The sequence below is a fragment of the Pelobates fuscus genome, chromosome 4 (genome assembly GCF_036172605.1).
Source record: "Pelobates fuscus isolate aPelFus1 chromosome 4, aPelFus1.pri, whole genome shotgun sequence".
In the NCBI taxonomy this organism is placed as follows: domain Eukaryota; kingdom Metazoa; phylum Chordata; class Amphibia; order Anura; family Pelobatidae; genus Pelobates; species Pelobates fuscus.
Window position 1 is genome coordinate 161,480,199 of NC_086320.1, and position 22,137 is coordinate 161,502,335.

Here is a 22,137-nt window from a genome sequence, read left to right on the forward strand (position 1 = left end):
ACTAAGTTCTAAACTTGCGCCCATTAAGCTCTCTGAGCTACATGTATATACAGCTTTCCTTATATGCCCATAATGCTCAGCGCAATGCTCATACACCACTCGCTCCTACTATGGGGGCGTAGCGAAAATGCCAGTGCTCATGTGTGGCGTCTAACATAAATGTAGTTACCCCATTACTTTACATGACCCCGCAAGGCAATCTGGCCTCCAGGCTAAATCTCTCCATTGTCCAACCTTTTAGACTTGCATGTCCAGCCATGCTATACATCGCCGCTGTCATAGAGCAACTAGTCAGCCGTGCCAAAGGTTACAACGGGTACTCCCCCTTTTTTGGCGATCACCCCAGTTTCCCTTGATTCCCGCCAGGTCTCAGACCTTGGGACTAGAACGACCTAAACGCGACATTAGGCTTAAACCGGCCCTCTGCGCCCTTATGGAGGCGGGGCTATTCCTAAGGGCTTACCTATTTTACTTTACGTGGCACTGCCACAACTATTTTACCCCCAACTGTTGTAAACAGAAATCAACGCAATACCCAAGATAAGACCCTGCCAACGTTCTTGCAATACATATTGTTGAGAAATGTCCATGTACCTTTAAAGGCCACACTATGCTCCACGAACTGGGGGATGTAACAATATTAATTGTGTGATACAAGCATGCCCCCGCCACCCCACTATTATGGGCTTGTCTGGGGTATGTATAACATCACTAGGCTCTCACAGGCCAGTCATAACCTGTATTAATCTACTTACTCATTTTCAAACGCTAAATATACCCATCTTGGACCTGCATGTTCCACTTCCTGGTACCCGCAGGCCGGCATTAGCCTAAAGAGCTTTGTTAATGTGTCTTACATGGTTATAAAGCAACATTTTACTTATATTATCTTGAACCAGACCTGTATTCCGGTGCACATTTGACTAGCACTTGACATAGCATAATAGCATATTACGCTAAAAGCAAGAAGCAATGTTTTTATAAGTTTATGTTTCTGAATTGTCTGAACAACGTTCATCACTACGATTCTTAGTAATTACATTTATTAACACTTGCCTTCATCCTGGAACCGCGCCTGTGTGAAAATGCAGGACATACCCAACCTGGACCTGCACCCTTAGCCCACGGGTACACATCGGACTACTCAAGAAAAAAGAAAATGTGCACTGCCTAATAAACCACAATGTTGTTTACTACTGTTTAATACTGTCTATTGGTGACACCAGCTGTTGTGGCGGTGTGACCACGTCTGTTAATCCATGCACAACTTAAATAAAGAATTAAAAAAAAAAAAAAAAATACACTTAGAATGACGTTACATATATATAATATGTATATATATATATATATATAATAGATCTACATATATATAATAAAAATAATAAATAAATAAAATAATAAAATAAATAAATAAAATATTGAAACAAAATTTAATATAAATTATATATCCATATGTAATTTAATTCTAACTGTATTTTGTTATTAATATATCTATATATTGGTAACAAAATACACATAGAATGACATTCTATATATATCTATCTATATATAAAATACAAATAACTGCAAATATATATATATATATATATATATAAATACATATAATTACATAAAAGATTACATTAGTATATGTGGCAAACCTAGCCACTTCTGAACTATATTCATTACAGGTTGTCCGTAGGCTGAAGGTATACTGTGTAACGTTAAATGTATATGTATTGTCCTATGGCCGTTCGCATGCTGGCAGCCGTATGCTGCCAGCATACAAAGCATTCGTACGACGAAACACGGCTATCCTGGCCGTTCGCCGTACGAATGTGGACTCCCCAGGTAGACCACACATTCACAGGTCGTGTGGCACCAATTAACCGATTGCAACATTGTTGCAATCGGTAATTAAGGGCTCTCCTAGGTGGCCGTCGTTCGACTACCGACCATGCGGCGGTCGGCCATCTTGGATCCTTTGTCTCTGCAGCGGTGTTCGGTCGTCGAGAGCCTGGAACTGAAAACGGCTACTCAATGATCCGAACACCGCTGGACTTCCAGAGCGTTCGGGAGTTCCGCGTTCGGTACATTATGTGTCCCGTACTTATTCGGTACTTTTAAACCCACTTTTATGTTTAACTGTATTATGTGCGGCGTTCGGTTAATTCAGCTGGGATCAGAGAGGTATTCTCACAAAATGTGCGCTCCGACCCCAGCTATCTACCGAACGTTCGGTTATTCCAAAGTACCGAATATTATGTGAATTATGTATTTTAATGTCAATTGTCGGTTTTGCTGCACGAGGGGATAATCCACTTAATCGTCCATTTTGGTGGGAGTATCCTTCTCGTGCAGCAATGCCTGTTGGGAAAGTCACAATGCATGTTGGGAGAAATCCCCTGGATTATCTGTATGGAAACCCCTTGCATGGGGAACTGCATAAATACGCTGCTTGTGAATAAACCGAGTTAGTTGACTCCCAAACTGTGTTTCGTCCGGTTATTGGGAGGATTGGGAATATTGCCTTGCTTTCTACTCTGACTGTGGATTTCCTGGATATACCAACGGATATCGTATACTACTATACTGGATTCCGTTACAGTATACACGTAGAATTTAAATACATATATATGTATATATATATATATATATATATTAAAATTCTACATGTATATTTAAGTAATCTTTTAACATAATTATGTGATTTGATAAATTAAAATTTGATTGACATGCCTGACAACACAGGGAGAAAGTGCAGATAAATTAATTCGCAAGCACTATATTTGACCCTGTAACTCTCCAAGACACCATAAAACCTGTACATAGGGGGTACTGTTTTACTCGGGAGACTTCGCTGAACTCAAATATTAGTGTTTCAAACTGGTAAATTGTATTACAACGATGATATTTTAAGTAAAAGTGAAGTTTTTTGCATTTTTTACAAACAAACAGCACTTTTATGGACTATATTATTGTTGTAATATGTTTTACTGTTTTAAAACACTAATTTTTGTGTTTAGTGAAGTCTCCCGAGAATAACAGTACCCCCATGTACAGGTTTTATGGTGTTTTGGAAAGTTAGAGAGTCACATATAAGGCTTGCATTTCATTTTTTTCACATTTAAATTTGCCAGATTGGTTATGTTGCCTTTGAGAGCGTATGGTAGCCCAGGAATGAGAATTACCCCCATGATGGCATACCATTTGCAAAAGTAGACAACCCGAGGTATTGCAAGTGGGGTATGTCCAGTCTTTCTTAGTAGCCACTTAGTCACAAACACTGGCCAAATATTTGTTTTTTGCTTTTTTCACACAAAAACAAATATGAACGCTAACTTCGGACAGTGTTTGTGACTAAGTGGCTACTAAAAAAGACTAAACATACCCCACTTTCAATACCTTGGCTTGTCTACTTTTTCAAATGGTATGCCATTATGGGGGTAATTCTCATTCCTGGGCTACCACAACGTCTCAAAGGTAACATTACTAATCTGGCAAATTTCAATTCTATATTCCTTCTATATTTGACCCTGTAACTTTCCAAAACACTATAAAACCTGTTAATGGGGGGTACTGTTGAACTTGTGAGACATCACTGATTACAAATATGTGCATTTTATTTGCAGTAAAACCTAACAGTATTATTACATTCACAGCTAAAATGGCAGACGGAAATACAAATTTAAAAAGAAAAATCTTATTTTCTCAATTCATGTGGCAGATTGGATCTATACAATTATGTATCAATGTGGGCACAAATAAAATGGTATTGAAGTATCCAAGATCCAGAACAGAGCATTAATACAAAGCTTTACTACTAACACTATAGTGTCCCTCTGTCTGCCCCCCACCCTCACAGCTCTCAAAGGGTAAAACATTTTTTTTAGCTCCACCTCCTCAAAAGTCATTATGAGGGGGAACCCAATGCACAGTGATTCAATGCTTTCCTATGGTTATTTAGTAGATGCTGGAAGTCCTTGTGCAAAGTTTGAGGACGTTCAGCGTCTTTTCATGAAGTTAAACTCCGTGAGCGCAGGAAGTTCCTCTAGTGGTTGTCTGAGAGACAGCCACTATAGGCAGTCTTAACATTGCAATGCTCTCAAACTACAATGTTTTAAATTGCAGGGCTAAGGGGATAGGGACACTGCACCTAGACCACTTCAATGAGATGAAGTTGTCTGGCTGCCTGTAGGGTCTCATTAAAAGTATATTACAACAAAATATATTTCAAAAGTTTATTTAAGATATCAATATTCTATTTCAAAAAAGTTTACAACATTCAAGAAACTCACCTTTGCCATAGCTGCAGTGTTCTTTTCTGCTGGTTTCTCCAAACTTTCCTCATGGTCAGGATTATCCACAGACATTTGATGGCCCAAGGATTTGGGAGATGGTGTTTCTGTCTTTTGAAGAAGAGTCTTCTGCTGTAAATATTCCTTGCACTTCTCCTCCCGACTTTGTGGCTTGCAGATGGTTGAAGTGGTAAGTGCGGTCATCCTTGTGATTAGTGCTTCGGGAAGAATGTCCATTGAATTGGATTGTGAAAAACAGTGTGGTACTCTGCCATCTTCGTCTGCACTTGATGCCTCCTGCTGGCTGTTTCTAAAGGGATAATGTTGTGGGCTGGCAGTGACAGATGGAGTGGCGGAAAGACCAGATTCAGCTTGGCTGTCATCATCCTCATCTTCGTTATTATCATCATCATCATCTGCACCATCAGAATCATCTGCATCAATCCCTAATCGCTCACCAGTGTACTTTGGTCTTTCACCTGAAGAGGAGAAAAAACAAACAAACAGTTATTTGTCTAATCGTTACACATTAGTGCCTGAATCATTTGGTATACTGAAGTGAAGGCATATACTTGGTCGTCTAGTGAATGCCATTTAGGCCATTTAAGAGGTAAAAGCCTGAAACAGGTGCCACGATGCCCATGTAGTTTGTATTTATTTTACCTCTCTGCCTTTGTAATAATTTTTACGCATGATATTTAAATATTCTTCATACGGCATATGTTCTGTATTGGATTAAGGAACACAACATTATCTCTGGATAATTTTAGATATCAACATGTATGTTGACTTTTGCTAATAAAACATACCTTTAACACACTTGGCATTGTTTTTTGGGTCATGAACGTGCGCCAGTGTTCAGCCCTGCATATATTTCTGCCAAAACACAGGCAGCACAGCCCTGTTTTGTATGTGTATGATGTCCTATGATTGTGACATGTTGAGATAAGATAAAAGCCATACAAATAATTGGGTTTCAAAAACTCTAAATTTAACCTCTACAGGAATGGGCTGTTTGCACTGTGGATTAGGCAAAATGTAAACTGAAACATTCTATAAAGGAACACTATAGCGTGTGTGTATTCCTAATGCTATATTGCCTTGGTAGGCTAATAGGTTCCTGGCCCCCACCTATAAAGAGTAAACAAAAGTAGTTTACATAACTTTACTCTTGGCTGAGACCAGTCAATCCAATGCTTCCCAATAGGGAAGCATTGGGAGGCTAGTGCGCATGTGCAACAAAATGCTGCTCTGCACTAATCTGAGAGACAATCTGCTTGAAATAGCAGAGTTTTACTTTGCTATTTCATCAGAAGCGCCTTTAGTTGCTATAGAATGGAAATGTTTTCATTCGCAGGGTTAAAATATGGAGGACATGGCACTCCCTTTTAATAAGGTTTATGCATTTAGAGAAAATAATACATTTAAATACTTCCCTTAAAAAGAATCTAAATCATGCAACTGTGTTATACTGTAAAATGTAATGTCGAAAAATAATCACATTAAAAGATCACATATTGCATATGATCACTTTGTCAGAAATGTAAGCAGAGGATTAGAAAATGTAGATGCCAATTGAGAGAATTGTTAGAGCATCAAGTTGAGGTCAGAAATGTTACCTTAATCTTTGTAATGAATAACTCTATAAAGGTTTAATTGTTAAAGTGAAAATTGTCAGCAATTCAAAGTGAATTTAACATTTTACACTAAAATAATTTTTAGATTTTATTTTTAAACATTAAATGTCAAATCTACTTTCAATTTCTGATAATTAGTGCTTTAGTAAATAACCCTGGTAGCTTAAGAGGCAATTAATAAATATCCATGTTGGTATCGAGTGTGTTTTCACAGTGCTGTACTCTGATCGGTTGGATATAAATATAACTAATAGCAATATAGAGGAAGGCCAACCACCATATATACGGATATACTATAGGCTTTATTGTTTCAAAATATATATATTTTTCTTTCAATTTCTGAAAGTGTTTTCCAAGGGTAGAAGAAAAGTGCTTTTATTGCTAGCCCAAGATAGTGTAAGTATTTTATTTTGATGGCTTTTTTTGTGGGGTTTTTTTTTCTATGCAAATATTTCTATAAAAGGGACAGGTTAAACCCCCAGATAATATTTAACCTAGAAGCCTCCACACCTATCAGACAGCTTTATTTGTACTTAAGCAGAGTATGGCATTATCCAAGCATTTCATGCTGCTAATCGAATTATTATATAGCCTATTACTTCCAACCCCCCCATCCTCCAAATCAATAAGACTCTTTTGATTGGTGTAAATATGGTTTACACAAATACGTGTTTTATATATATATATATATATATATATATATATATATATATACGTATAGAAATATATATGTATAGAAATTTTAAAAAAATGGTTTATCTAAGCACAAACAGCACTTTGCATCACTGCAAAGTGCATGGTGCTTAGAGCATACTGAGCTCATTCATTTCTGAGAGTGTCTTATAAGACAGCCCATGAGGACCGTCAGTCAGGCAGTCTCTGAAGTGAACACTTTATTCCAGTTCACCGTATATCAATTTTGTCTAGAGCAGTGGTTCTCAAACCAGTCCCCAAGACCCACCAACAGTCTAGGTTTTGTTAGTATCCCCATTGCAATAAAACAGGGAAACGCATAAATCCTGGACTGTTGGTGGTCATGAGGACTGGTTTGAGAAAAACTCGTCTAGAGCCACTGGCTTTGTACACACAGTCTGCAACTCTCCTGATTGAGATGGTACGCCTGTTATCAGTTTATGGTGCCGTTCCACTCATCCTATGTGATGGCTGAAAGTGCAGGTAGGGGATATAATATTTATTACATAAACTCCTTCTGGAAATGTCCCACATTCAAGAATGAGATGCTTCAAATGAGAGTGCCTCATCATAGTGTGGGAATGGTCTGTCTGTAGCTGCAAACAGACCTACTAAAGGACAAGAAATTAAGATTTTGAACTTTTTTTTTTTAATATAATTCCATTGGTGCATGATTGTGTAATACAATATAGGGACAATGTTTACCTAGACCAAGATTTGAATGTAATACGGCTAACACTAATCGTGGTAGTTTTTATTTTAGACAATCTTTAGTTTTTGTTGTGCGAACGGTAAGAATGAGATAACATTGTAAATGGTTGCAAGATACCTATACAAAAATGACATAATAGAACGGCATAACATTTGTATGATCCACACAGGTTTTTGTGACGTTAGGAGTCAGGGGTACAGTAGAGGAAGGAGCTAAAAACCCAACAGTTGCCTCTCGCCATAAAGCTTTCGTAAATACACTGCAGGGTGTAAAGCCGTATTTTGCTGTAAATAGGGCCAGTCTTAGCCGTGCTCTGACTTGTCTAAAGTATGCCTGTGTCGGGTGCTGAATATCAGGCTTAGGACCCAGATTGTCTGCGTTATTATTGGCACTCTAAGCTCGGCTATGTATCGGTGTTAACTTGGTGTAAACTCAATGGCCGTGGGCGTGAGCTTAGGTGTCAGAGACTGCTTGAAGCCCGTCATGTGAATCCGCACGTGTTGGGATGGGGTACTCAGAGGCGTAGGAGGGGTTCGGTCATCTCTTAACGAGTCCAGTGGCCACTATCATCATACATGGGTGGGTCATAAAGCTATGTTGTATACTCTGTGGGACCCGGGTGTTGTGTCCTGTCCCCCCCTCACATGGTCTCCGTGTCAGTGCTGAGGGAACGGTGAGTCATGTGCGGAGAGCGCTTTGTCCGTCCTTATAGGGGAAAGTAGGAGGGGGGAGTGGAGGAGGGGGTTATTTAGGGGGGGGAGTAGGGAAGGGGAATGGAGTGGAAAGTAGGTGGGGGAAGAAGATGTGGGCACCACCGTGCCCCAGACCCGTGGTATGCATCATGCGGATGGGGCCAAACGCCGGTCTACCTGGTCCTCTGTGCCACCGATTCCATGGGTCTGCGTGCCATGTATTCAATCCAGGGAGTACCTTGCAGGTCTGCCGTGAGGCTCTCCATGCTGTAGATCTCTTCTACTTTCTCTATCCAGTTCGTTATGGTCGGACGGTTTGTGACTTCCACTTGGCCGGGATCAGGCTCTTGGCGGCATTTAGGAAGTGCTTAGGCAGGACAAGCTGCACATGTTTGAGGCTGGCTGAGCCCGATTTCCATATAAATTGCCCAATAGCTGCGTTAAAAGACCTGAAGAAGGTCAGGGGGATCTGGATCGGGATGTTCTGGTAGATGTACAGGGGCCTTGAAAGGAGATTAATTTTAACAGCATTGATCCTGCCGAAGCACAATAAACACGACTCCCACCTCAGCATATCCGATCGCAGCATCCATAGTAGGGGCAGGAAGTTTTCTGGGAACAATCGGTCCAGGTCTTTCGTCAGTTATATTCCAACATACTTGATGCGATGCGTGCACCATTTGAAGGAGAAGTTCATTTTTAATTGTTCTAGTAGACCTGTGGGCAGATTAAGAGGGAGCACTTCACATTTGTCTGCGTTCAGTTTTAAGTTTGAGAGCTTCCCGTATGTCTTGAATGCCGCCAGCAGGTTCGGAAGCGTTACCGCTGGGTTCTCGATGAAGACCGAGTGCAAATCCTGTTATGCCCCCATCCCATCTGACCGCCCCCAGGAAGGGTTCTAGTGTGAGGGCAAATAGAAGGGGGGACAGGGGGCATCCTTGTCGCGTTCTGTTCCGAATTATCAATGCTGGTGATAGGGCTCTGTTAATCTGTAGGCGAGCCTTCGGGGCCATATACAAGGCCGCTATCCATGTCAGCATGTGGGGGCCAAAGCCCATTTTTCCTAGGGTCTTTTGCATGAACTGCCAATTCACCCGGTCAAACGCCTTTTCGGCATCCGTGTAAAGGAGGAGGCCTGCACGGGAGGCTCTCCGAGTGGTATGCGTGATGTTGAGGGCCCATATGGTGTTATCCTTAGCCTCCTGGCCCGGGATGAAGCCTGTCTAGTCGGGATGTACCAAATCTGGAGCAATGCGGCCTATGCTGAGGGCCAGGATCTTAGTGAACAGTTTAAGATCCGCATTGAGTAGCGAGATGGTTCTATCGCTGGTGCATGTGGTGGGAACCTTCCCCTCCTTCTGGATAACAGCCACGGTTGCCATGAGGGTGTCATCTGGGAACCGTCCGCCTTCTAGTATGGAGTTCAGGCCCACAAGGAGCTTGGGCAGGAGAATCTCCCGAAGCTCATAAGGTATCGGGCGGGAAGGCCCAGGCCTTGTTCATCGCAGTGGCTTTTAGGACTCCTGAGAGTTCTTCCAGCATAATGGGGGCATCCAGGTCCTCCAGTTGGGCCTGTGTCAGCGTCCGGTGCACGTGTTGTTCCAGGTACTCTTGTGTCCGGGTCAGTCTCTGTTGGGTCGCTTCAGTCCGCATGTCCACTGGCAAATTATATAGTTTTGTGTAGAAGTCCTGAAACTCTGGTTGTCGCGTAAGGGATGCGCCTGCTGTCTGAATATTAGTAATCTGGGATATACGTTGCTTCTTTTGTAGCATTCTGGCTAGCATCCATCCACATTTGTTTGAGTGTCCGTAGAAGTATCTGCGTGATTTGCGGAGTCTGCTGCAAGCTTCCAGGAGGGTCCGGTAGGTGTCTTCCGTAGGGGTGGTTCTATGGTCCAGTTCAAGTTGCGTGGTCATGTGTACAGGTCCACCAGGTGACTACTGTGCTCCTTTTTGCACTTGGTACAGGTCTTAATAAAGTGGCCCTTTATTACGCATTTATGCGCTTCCCACCACGTCACGGGTGTGATCTCCGTGGTGTTATTGACCGTGGTGTGATCAAAGTCATGCTGCAGCACATCTCGGGCTTCTTCAAGGGCCAGTGAATTGCTCAGAATCTGTTCATTGAGCTCCATTGTCTGCCACCGGGCTTTTGTCTCGGAACAGCAGAAAGGTATATGTCAGGGGCAAAAAGTATCACCTCCCAAACTGCCTCGGAGCGGCTAACCCGTCCCTACCTCTAACCCCGAGAGGTGCAGAAGGTATCCGGGCGAGGGGTCACAGGAATCCACCTTCTCCGTGTTACCGTGTCCGTAGGGCCAAGTCCACGGGGAAGATGGGGGGGACCAGCGGGAGTGCGTTGCCGCCACCCCACCTATGCTCAATAACTCACTATGGCCAACCATGTAACCCTTCCCAGGCTACCTTACTTCTTGGCCGACCTCCCGTCCGTATGGATATGGCTTGGATATTCTATTCCTCTGCTCTGGCAGGGCCTCCCCACATCCGCGCGGGGGGGGGCTTTCTCACTTGCGGTGACGCGGGCGGGCCGCCCCGTTCTTCGGGCCTTCCACTCAGCACCAGTGGGGTCTCTAGCAGCCAGTTGCGGATGCGGAGGGTCCTCAGAGCCGGAGTAACATCATCCGGCCAGCGGATATTCAGCCATGTGTTGCCGTGCTTCACCTGCAGGCTGAAGGGGAACCCCCACTGGTAGGCTATATTCTTCTCCTGGAGGGCCGCAGTCAGAGGTCGGAGTTCCAGTCTGGTGTCCAGTGTAAGACTAGAGAGGTCTCAGAAGAGTGCGATCTCCGAGCCCTGGAACGTGATCGTGTCAGTTCCTCTGGTAGCAGCCATCAGTGTCTCTTTAAGGCTGTAGGCATAGAGGCAACACAGGACATCTCTTTGTTTCCCATCTTGGCGTTGTGGACCCAGTCAAATTGAATGTCTGTGGGACACCCCCTGCCCAGTATCTGTCTGAAGAGGGCCCGGACCGTGCCCGGCAATGGTGTAAAGTCCAATACTGGTAGGCCTCGAATACTTATGTTTAGGCGGCTGCAGTTTTCAAGGTCTTCAATCTGGTGGCGCAAGGCGAGGAGGAGGTTACCCTGGTGGGTGGTTGCGAGTTCAGCGGATGTGTGCTGTGTACGGCTTGCTTGTGCCTCTGTTTCCAGGGCGTCTATCCTCAGTTCCACCGCGGTCAGGTTAGTGTGCAGGGCAGGGATCTCCTCCTGCACTGCAGCCCTGAACTCCTGCAGCAGGCCGCCTGTGTCCGCCTTCGTGAGCATGTGCTCTGAAATCATAGCCAGTTCTTGCCTTATTTGGGCCAGTGCGTCGTCCTGGACACTTTCCTGCAGCGAGTGTCCCGCGCTTTTCATGCTCGGGATTCAGGCGTCATCTTGTCCAGGGGCCTAGCCCCACGGAGCTCAGTGTGGACACAAAATCGTCCATAGTGCTGGTGTGCCTGCGCGGGGAACCCATTTGCGACGTTCCTTGGGTGGAGAGCTTCTTAGTACAAACCATTTTGACTTCGAATTCAGCTAAATTATCGCTATTTTGCGGCCAAGGGCAAGGAGCTCAAGCACTACATGTCCTTTCTCATGCTCAGTCCGGTAGGTGTTATACTGTAAGTGGCCATGGAATTGGTTACTGCCTGACCACTTTTTAATCTCTATTATAATTAAATATTTAAGATTTTTACACTAAAGGTAGCTGATCTATATAGAACGCCCTAGCTATAGACCACTGAGCAGCACAGATCAGGTGCAAGTCCTATGTTGTTCATAGTATTTGTGTTTAGTCATATGTTACTATGACTGTTTTGGTTACCATTGTTGTGGAAAGGGGGTTCCTCAATAGCTGAAGTGGAAATGGCTCTTTACAGTTAGAACAATAAAGATATGGAATTCACTGCCTAGAGAGATTGTGATGTCAAATTCAATAGATACCTTTAGAAAAGGAATGCATTTTTTTATACTTCTTCGACAAAGCTAGTTGATATACAACTCTGATTGCCATATTGAAATAGTTGTGAAGGTTAAAGAAACAAAGACAGCATCTAATCCATAGATAGAATGATATATTTTAACTACAAAATGTTTTTGTGATTAATTGGTGGCTTGCTATAGATATATAAATAAAAGAAAATGTCCCATATAGTGCTTTCCATTTGCACAAATGAAGCAACCTCTGACTCATTATTGACTTGGGTTACAACATGACTGTCCTCCTAAAAGTGCTACTTTCTTAGCCTTCATTTAAAGAACAGGGAGTTCCAGTACTTCTGGGTTGCAAAACATGAGTCAAAGTGGCTTGTTAATTCAAGAATTCATGGAACTGTAAATTTTAGCAGAGTAGCATAGTACAAATTTTCTTCCAGTTGAGCCATTTTGGGTCAATCTTTGCATATTCTTGTCTGGATTCTCCACATACATATACAAATATGTATGGAGGAAAGAAGAAAGTATAGATCCCTCCATTATTATTATTATATATATTTTTTGTTTTATTAAGTGCCAACAATAGCATTGTATAGCAGCGCTAAACAATAGGTGAACTAACACACAAGTATCTGCAACAATAAAAGTAGGACGTGCAGCAAACTATTTGTATTAGGATTTTAGAAAATTGAAATAAAATTACTGAAATGCAAAAGGGGTAGAGCTTTTCACCACTACCAGCACTTTGCACATTCAAGGTTTCATTAAACACAACATTCTGCAATAAGTATCTGTTTAAGTGATGTCCATCTAATAGCTGAGAGGAAGCACCCTTGTATGTCAAACCTTGTCCCCTCCTGATTCCAGTTGCTCCCCTGAAGCAGCACAGCTGCCGGTGTTTGTGGACAATACTAATCTGACAATATAACGCGCTCTTTGATCCTCAGCACAGAGTAAAACTAAGTAGGCCTTTGGTTCTGGGTGAGTGGCAGCAGACAGTTGTCCTCTGCACATCCCTTTCAAGTCAAATTTTAGAATGTACATATCCCTTGTCATCATGCTCTTAAACCTCACAGACAAAGGGCTCACTTCCTTCAGAGAATGAAGCATGAAAGGTTAAAACACAAAAAGTCAGGTTCTCTCTCAGTGTTTCTTTACATTACTTATCAGCATGCTGCTGGTAAGCCAATTCCTCATATTACACAAGGAGCAAAAAAAAAAAAAAAACACAAAACACAAAACTAATAATAATAAATTATATAAATACATTTCTTAGATCATGAGCTTGTTTGCGCTCGGGCCACTTGTCTCAGAGATCACCAATTTGTTAAATTTGTATGTCAATACTTGTTGTTTTAAAACTCCTGCGTATTATTGTAAAACAAGTGCCGTGCTTGGTGATATATATATATATATATATATATTTATTATATATCCCTAAATACATGTCTACAAATGTGATATAAAATTACTTAAATGGGTTGTGTAAACACCATAATTATTACAGCCTGTTGTATTAGTTGTGGTGCTTGAATGCTGTTGGTGTCTTCGCCCAGTTCTCCCATAATTCCAGTCACCTAAGACCTGGCCCCTTGCTCAGAAATGCTGCTTTAACTAAGAATGTCAGTCTCGCCCAATCGGAGAATGACAGCTCTCACTTAAACAATGGTTCCCAGATTTTATATAACTGACAGGGCTAAAGCGCAAGTAGAAATTTTACACTAGAAACTGGTAATGGGGGGGAATCTGGAAGACCTTCAATTTGTGTCAAAATGCTCAAAAACTGTCTGACCCAAGTTTATTGCAATAAAAATAAAATTATTTTGAGATTTCCTTCTACATCATTAATAAACAGGAAATCATGCTATCAGCTAACATATAGGGTTCCGTTTATTCTTACAAAACCAAATCTGGTAGCAGTGGCATAAACAGGTTACCGATGATCTACTAACATATATTGTCTTTCTCAATGAGAGAAAAGTCTGTGTTCTCACCATGGGGAGATAATAGTTTGAAAGCATTGCTTTGGCTATCATGGCAACTTTTCCTTTTACAATATTAGTTATTATATTCCAATATGTAACAGACACAAGTAATCCTTTTCTACCATAAACTTTTTAGGATACGGTGAAATACAGACGGACGTGTTAGTATTGTTGCCTTGCTAGAGCAGTACTGGTGTGCAATGGACAGTGGACAGGATGTTAAAGAGTGGTGCAGAGCTTTACTACAGTTAATACAGAGATTAGAAATCTTTTATGAATTTATAATCTTCTGAAGCTTCACGTTTTTTACCCTACTCTTGTATTTTTGCTCCTGTGAATTTAGAACATAGGTTTTATGCAACCCAGTATAATTTGTGAAGGGCTGCAAAAAGCTGAAGTAATGCAAATAAAATACATGAAAATATAAAAAAAGGAAATCCAAATCAAACAACCTACTTCATGTCTTCCAAGAATACGATAATCCTATTGAGCAGGGTTAGTCTGTAAAGCTGCCCATTTTTATACTGGAATCTCCTTTGTTTGTTTTTACCTCTTTATGGAGGAAAAGTGTTAATCTCTTGTGTTGTCTGACATGTCATTTTGCTCCTGTGCAAACAGACCTCTACCATTTCTTTCTTTTAACTAAAACAGCTTAAGTGACCTCACCCCCCTATTCAGCAAACACCACCAACACCTTTGACCCCTCAAAGCCCATTGGTACTAATTACAGCTTAATCTCCATGAACTCCACGCATATTAGAGTTGAAATACCTCTTTGCTAATGACAATGAGACAGGGACAATATAGCAGATATTTTGCCAGGTTCCCAGGTAATTTTCCAGGTTTGTACATAAAAAGCGGTGAGCTTTTCAAAATACTCCATTGTCTTAATACATTCTGCCTTAGGAATATAAGAATACAATTTACATAATTTACAATAATGCCTTCCTATTCTATTATGTTTTTACTATAATGTGACATAACAGAATCAACTGAAATAATAAAAACAAGTTAACTATAATAGAATTATTTATCATAAGCATGTTATGCAATGATAAGCATAATATATGAAAATTTTAGAAAATAGGTTGAAGAGGACCCTGCTCAAACGAGCTTACAGTCTATAGGAGGTGGGGTATAAGACACGTTAGGACAGGAAATAGCAATCAAATAAGGTGGGAGTGAAGCAGAGCTGGAGGAGAGAGTAAAGCACTGCCCTATAGGAGAGAGCAAGAGACAGGTATGTAAGGTAGAGGTTACTCTGGGAGGCCATAAGCTTTCCTAAAGAGATGGGTTTTAAGGCACTTCTTAAAGGATTGAAGACTAGGGGAGTCTGATGGGGGTAGGCAGGCTATTCCAAAGGAAAGGAGCTGCCCGCAAAAAAGTTCTGCAAGCGTGAGTTGGCCGTACGGGTGCGAGCACCGGTCAGGAGGTGGTCACGGGCAGAGCGGAGGGAACGAGGATGGGCATACCTTTGGATCTGTGAAGTGATATAAGAGGGGATAGAATTGTTCAGTGCTTTAAATGTATGGGTTAGCACTTTGAATTGACTCCTATAGGATACAGGGAGACAATGTAAGGACTGGCAAAGGGGTGAGGTGTGAGAAGACCGACTAGAGAGGAAAATAAGTCTGGCTGCGGCATTCATTACAGACTGTAGTGGGGCAATACGGCTTTTGGGGAGACCAATCAGGAGAGGGTTACAATAATCCATGCGGGAAATTACTAGGGCATGGACAAGCTCCTTGGTAGCATCTTAAGAAAGGGGCAGATGCGGGCTATGTTTTTAAGTTGGTATCTACAGGATTTGGCAACAAACTGGATGTGAGGCTCAAAGGTGAGGCCAGAGTCAAGTATGACGCCAAGACAGCGTGCTTGCAAGGATGGGCTTATGTGGATATAACTGACTTGAAGGGAGAGTGAGAGAGGAGGATCAGTATTAGGAGGAGGAAAGACAAGGAGTTTAGTTTTAGAGAGATTGAGTTTCAGAAAGCGTGAGGACATCCAGTCAGAGGTGGAAGAAAGGCAAGCAGTGACACGTTGCAAGATGGCAGGGGAGAGGTTCGGGCAGGAGAGGTATATCTGAGTGTCATCGACTGAGTTCAACGATTTAGCACAAAGTGATCTGAACAAAAATGCTTTTTGAGTATTTATTACTACAAAAGTTCATAAATCACAATACTATAATAAGAGGAATACAAAAAGATTATGGTACATGTAATAAAGCAGTGGTTTGACAATAAGTTATGTTTTATCAATATCTTAAAAAAAAATAAAAAAGGCCAATCCCTAAATCCTGCATAGAGTTGTGAACCACTGGTGTATAATATAAAAATAGCCATGTTTATTTAATATAAAAACTCCCATGTTTAAGGGAACACCCAAAGAACCATAACCATTAGAGCATTCTATAGTGGTTATAGTGCTAGGAGTTCCCTGGTGCACCCCACCCCGGTGTTAATGGTCAAACTATTTGCATATTGTTTGACTTATTGCTAGGAGGCTGCTCAATGGCTCTATGAGAACTGGAAAGATTTGTTTGAGCAAAGCCCAACGGGGTTCTAGCTAGGAGATCTAAGCTCAAAGCAGGAGCTGAGGGCTCAGCACTAATTGTCCTCTGAGTTTGGAAATAATACAATTTCAGACAAACTTAAAAAAGTTTTATATTTCAAGCAGCCATTCAGAAAACCATCTCTAACTTGTTTAAAGCAGATTCATTTAGCTACATATTAATTTAGCTTTGAATTTAGGAATCTATTCACTCAACAGTGAGTTGTGCAAGGTAGAAAGTTATGCTGTAAAACACAGAGACTTAATGCCATTGGTCAATTTATCAAATCTCACTGTTCACCAAATAAACCTCCATAGTAAGGTTTAAGTCCCTAACCAACATTCACAGAACCTTTTTGACAGTTTAATCTCTCTGTGCAAAAGAAAACTGCTGTAATCATGAATATAGGGAATATTATTCTGGGGATTTCTAACAGAAAACTTGAAAATGAAAATGTACTTATCCATACTAATAGTTTTTTAAGCCATCTTTATTAAAGGGACACTATAGGTACCCAGAACACTTCATCTTATTGAAGTGGTCTGGGTGTGCTGTCCCACTTCGTCTTTGAGAAACTGCAATGATTACTTTGCAGCTCTAAGACTGCCTCCAGTCTTAGAGGTGCTTCCAGGATTCTAAGGGACTCTGAGTCCCTTAAACGACACTGGATGTCCTCACTTGAGGACATCCAGCGTCAGTGAAATCCCCATAGGAAAGCATTGAGGTAATAGGTCCTTTCACATCGGAGGAGGCGTAGCGCAGACCCAACTCTAAGGTACATCGGCGGGGGAATCGTGTCAATTAATAACTTTTTTTTCTAACCCTTTATGTGCGGGAGGGGGGTAACCCGAGGGCAGATGTGTATTCCTAACTATATTGAATCCCTTTAAGACACCAAATACAGAAGTCAGCAGTGTTTGTTAAAGCCCCTTTGTCTTATCTTATATGGATTTATGGGGTTAAAACTTGTCCAAGAAACTAAAGTAATAATCCATAATCCCTATAAGAAGTAATCAGATGTACATTCCCATAATAATAGTGCATAGCTTTATTTTGCTAATTAAACAAGCCTGACGCCTTCCTTTCATTAATTCACTTTTTTCATATGAATGGGTATGGCATTTATTTTGAGTATAAACTAATAAGTGTGTGTATGACATGATATATATTACACAATGTCTACTAATTCTTTCAGAAAAAAGGCTGCAATGGAATAGTTGCTCTCTGGCAGTAATGTGCTTCATAGGACATGGATCAGAATGTTGTAGAAAATGTCTATTTTCAATTTTAGTTCTCCAGGAAGCTACATTTTGGTCAGTGACCATTATTTGAGTTCTAGTTGCACTATTTTCAGAGGGCAAAGGGAAAAAAAGCCACCAGAATTCAACTATGAATTCAAAGGTGCGAGACAGATTATAGTTTTATTTTGCACCTTTCAAAACAAGTGTTTTTTAAAATAATTGAATGCTTATTTAGTTAAAACATATGGTTCTTTTATCACACTGCAAAGAGCTAGGACTTCTTTTGTAGTGCCTGTTTATCAGTATACCCATTACCACACCTCCGGATCCTGCAGGACCATCCTAAATGTAGGGTTCTGTCACATAACATTTGTTCCAGCACAACACAAGTGCATTATTAGATGCACGCAAATCATGTACAGCAAAGCAGGCTTCCAAACTGACCTGATTTCGGCAGGACAGTTCAGATTTCCCAACTAAATTCCCTGGTGTCCAACTTTTGGGGACATCAATGAACTGTCCCCAACAAGCATAGCAAGAGCCTTTCATTAGATGCACTTGTGCTATGTTCAGGGCACTCTGACCCTGCATAGAGCCCTGCCCTCAGTGGGCTGGCCTTACATGATTAGCAGGCAATTCAATGTAAATGTACACCAGGCTGACCTGCCAGTAATCTGGGTGGACCCACCCCCTTTGTGGGTTAGTACACCCCCTTAGGTCGGCAGCAGTATTGCGATTTACCCCCTCCCACCATCATTCTGCTTCTTGGGATGCCAGAGTTGGGAGGTATGGTAAAGTCAGTGCTTCATGGTCTGCCCTCAGTGGAGTTGGCAAAAGAGACTGGCATGCTCTCTTCAGACAGGTCTGCCTACTTTACAGGTAAGCCCACCAATTGTTTTCTGCCCCCTTCTGTCCGCACTACCCTCCCATGCCAGATGATAGCTCTAAATGTTTGAATGTATGCATCATCTTAAAATTACCACTATAGGCACCCAGACCACTTAAGCTCAATGAAGTGGTCTGGGTGCCAGGTCCATCTAGGGTTAAGCCTGCAGCTGTAAACATAGCAGTTTCAGAGAAACTGCTATGTTTAAATTAGGGTTAATCCAGCCTCTAGTGGCTGTCTCATTGACAGCCGCTAGAGGCGCTTCTCACTGTGATTTTCACAGTGGGAAGACGCTGCCGTCCATAGGGAAATGCTTTCCTATGGACCGATTGAATGCGCTTGCGGCTCTTGCCGCGCATGCGCAGTCGGCTCTTGCCGCGCATGCGCATTCGGCAGATGACGTCTGAAGAGGGAGGAGAGTCCCCAGCGCCGAGGGAGCCCGGCGCTGGAGAAAGGTAAGTGTTTAACCCCTTCATCCCCCGGAGCCCGGCGGGAGGGGGGCCATGAGGTTGGAGGGGACCTATTAACATTATAGTGCCAGGAAAACAAGTTTGTTTTCCTAGCACTATAGTGGTCCTTTAATTAAAAAAATACCCCTCTCTGTCTCATTAGAGATTTTGCCTTTTAGCCGAAAGCCGCAAAGGTAATTGTTAGTGTAGGGCTCACATGTGAGGTTAGTCTTGATGTATCAAGTGAGCTTACACTTTAATGGCCATTGGAGTGATACTAAAAAACACCAGTTATTTAGATGTGCATAGGGACTTAAGGATTTGGCATAGTGCTCAGGTAACATTTTTTTATTTATTTTTTCTACTATGTATTGGGGCATATGAATACTGTAGCTATTGCGGCTGTCCAGGAGTAGAGGGAGTTTGAGCACATGGCTAAAATGTGTGTGTTTGTATACACCTTGAAATCTACTTATTCTTAATGGAATTGCTATGAAAGTAGCCTTTTTATACAGTTGGACCTCGGTTTACGAATTTAATGCGTACTCCGGGACGTTTCTTATTGCGAAAAATTTGGAAACCGAAACGCGGTTTCCCATAGGAATGCATTGAAAACCAATTAATCCGTTCTGGAGGTCAGAAAAATGAGCTGGCATGGAAACCAACCCACAATGTAGAACACACAATAAAAGGCATGCAAACTATGAAGCTCAGCTCCCTACCTTTCCACAGCTTGAGAAATGCACCAAAAAGTCCCCAAACTGCAAACAATTTCCAGAAAGACTACAAAACTCGATGCAAAAGCCGCTCCAACACCTCCACACTCGATGCCACGTGCTACCCACAGGCTCCAGCTTGCAGGGGGTGGTGCAATAAAGCTCCCAGGTGCAATGCATCCTGGGGAAACTTGCTTTGTATTGCGAAACAAAATTGTAAACCGAGGCATTATTTTCAATGGATTTTCATTTGTAAACCGAAAATTATGTTAACCGGGGCTTTTCTAAACCGAGGTCCCACTGTATCTGATTCTAATATTTTATGTGCTCTTTGATATTTATATGGCTAAAGTAGACTTTGATTTTTAACTTGGAATTGTAATTATACGTTTATTTAACAGCATGTCAACTACACATCTATAATCTATATTCTACTCTGGGTACACGGATCTTTAACTCTTTAACCCAATTCATTATAGATTGTGAGTTCCCTTGAGCAGAGCCCTCTTTTCTGAATGTAAGAGTACTGAGAACAGCTTTCTGGAAGCCTCACACAGTACTGTCATTACAACATTCAGACAAAAGTTATTCTTGGAGGTGATTTTTCATCTTCCCCTGTCTGAATTCAGTGTGGGAGTAATGGAATCAGATTCATTGCCGACAGCTAAGCCTACACAAAAGAATTGTGGTTTCAGGTGTCTTCATTAAATATAACAAAAAGACCAACAGTTACACTCAATATTTCATTGTAAGACAAAGCAAACGCAAAAGAAATCAGCACTCATCTACAATATTACAAAATATTTCAACAATAATAAAATACTAAAAGAGTTTGGCTTACAGAGGCAGCATGCAATTGCACAGAGCTACAACACTTTTACATCTAGCATAAGAAAAGTTATATGAATAGTGTATTAATTTGGCTCCCATTTTATTTAGATTAATAAAATATATTTCACTCCAATATTCATGTGGATACACCAACCAACTAAATGTGTTAAAGATAAGGTAGATTGAACCATGTTTAATTGTACTCATGCTCACTATTTCAATTGGACAGATATCGAGTACTAAACTAGAAAATTAAATAGCGCCATGCTTATGAGACGCACAAGGTTGAAACTGCAGTCCACGACTAGTTTCTCGTCACTGATCTTTTTCAATCATGACTATTATAGAAAAGGATCAGTGACCAGAAACCAGCCATGGACTTTGTATGTAGAACAGTGTCCACTGCAACGGTTATCCATTGTTATGACGCCTGAAAAATATTCCTGTCTGTGTTCATTTGCAACTCTGGGATAGTTGTGATAACTTTCTAGTTTCAAAGGATCCCTCAAAGTCCAACATGAGCTATGCAGGTGATGCATAACAGAATGTTTTGTATTTGCACTGTGGGGATTTGTATCATGTTTGGCATCGCTACAATCATATTGGAACATATATATCTTATAGACATGCAGAGTTAAAAATTCTAGCCACTAGCTATTGGCGAATGGAAATTAACCTGGGAAGTAGGAATTCACCCTTTGGTGAGTATGCTAAGACTTGCAGTGGCGAGTAACTTTTAAGGCCTGGCTAGTAGCATAGGACTTAAAATTTTAGGACAGACACACACACACACGCACAAAGCCATGGAATATATAGTTTAAATCATCTTACATTTCCCATGACTCACAACTCACCCCAAGCACCCTTTCTGAGCTCTAAAACAGATGTAATTTTGAAGTTGTAGTAGATTTATCTAGGGTGATTAAAATTATGAAATTCCAAAAAAACTAAAGTGGATCTGCCACCGAATCGACTCTGCTTCTACGTAGCTCTTGTGTCTGAATGTCTGTGTTTTTTACTCAGTGCTAACATTTTTCATAGAATAAAAGAAACCTACAGAGTACTTTGTATATAGAAGTAAGTCGTGCTTAAAACAATGTTCTTTTCACTTGCCAGTCAAATCTACCTACAATCCATCAGTAAAATCCACCCCACAAAAAAAGTAAAAAAACAGACATCACGGGCAGAGGAGAATAAAATGGGTGCACCCTCATACTGAAATCTGGCACAAAGAAGTAAGGGTGAATAATAGAAATAAAGGCAAATACGAAGGATGGAGTAAAATCATTATGATATAGGGGGCATAAGAAAAATAAAACAAAAAAAAATGAAAGGGGGGCTGTAATCTGTAAAATCTTGAAGGAACACTGGCTCACATACTCCAACATGCTGCCCCCTTCCACAATGCTATAAAGTAAATAAAACTTACAGGTAACAGTACCAAACATATGAGACAATCAAGAGAGAGGTGTCTTGTGGTATTTGCCATCTTAAAAATATTGTTTAACAGTAGAGTGCATCAGTTTGTTACC

General features: G+C 41.3%; 1 protein-coding gene across 2 annotated transcripts in view; it reads right to left on the bottom strand.

The window, feature by feature from the left end:
- Nucleotides 1-22,137, bottom strand: part of HIVEP1 (HIVEP zinc finger 1) — a 236,421-nt gene that overhangs the window by 2,651 nt on the left and 211,633 nt on the right. For both annotated transcript variants that reach the window (XM_063451723.1, XM_063451724.1), the window contains one exon: nt 4,278-4,756. In XM_063451723.1, the coding sequence (XP_063307793.1) occupies nt 4,278-4,756 (479 nt within the window). The remainder of the gene's footprint in view (nt 1-4,277; nt 4,757-22,137) is intronic.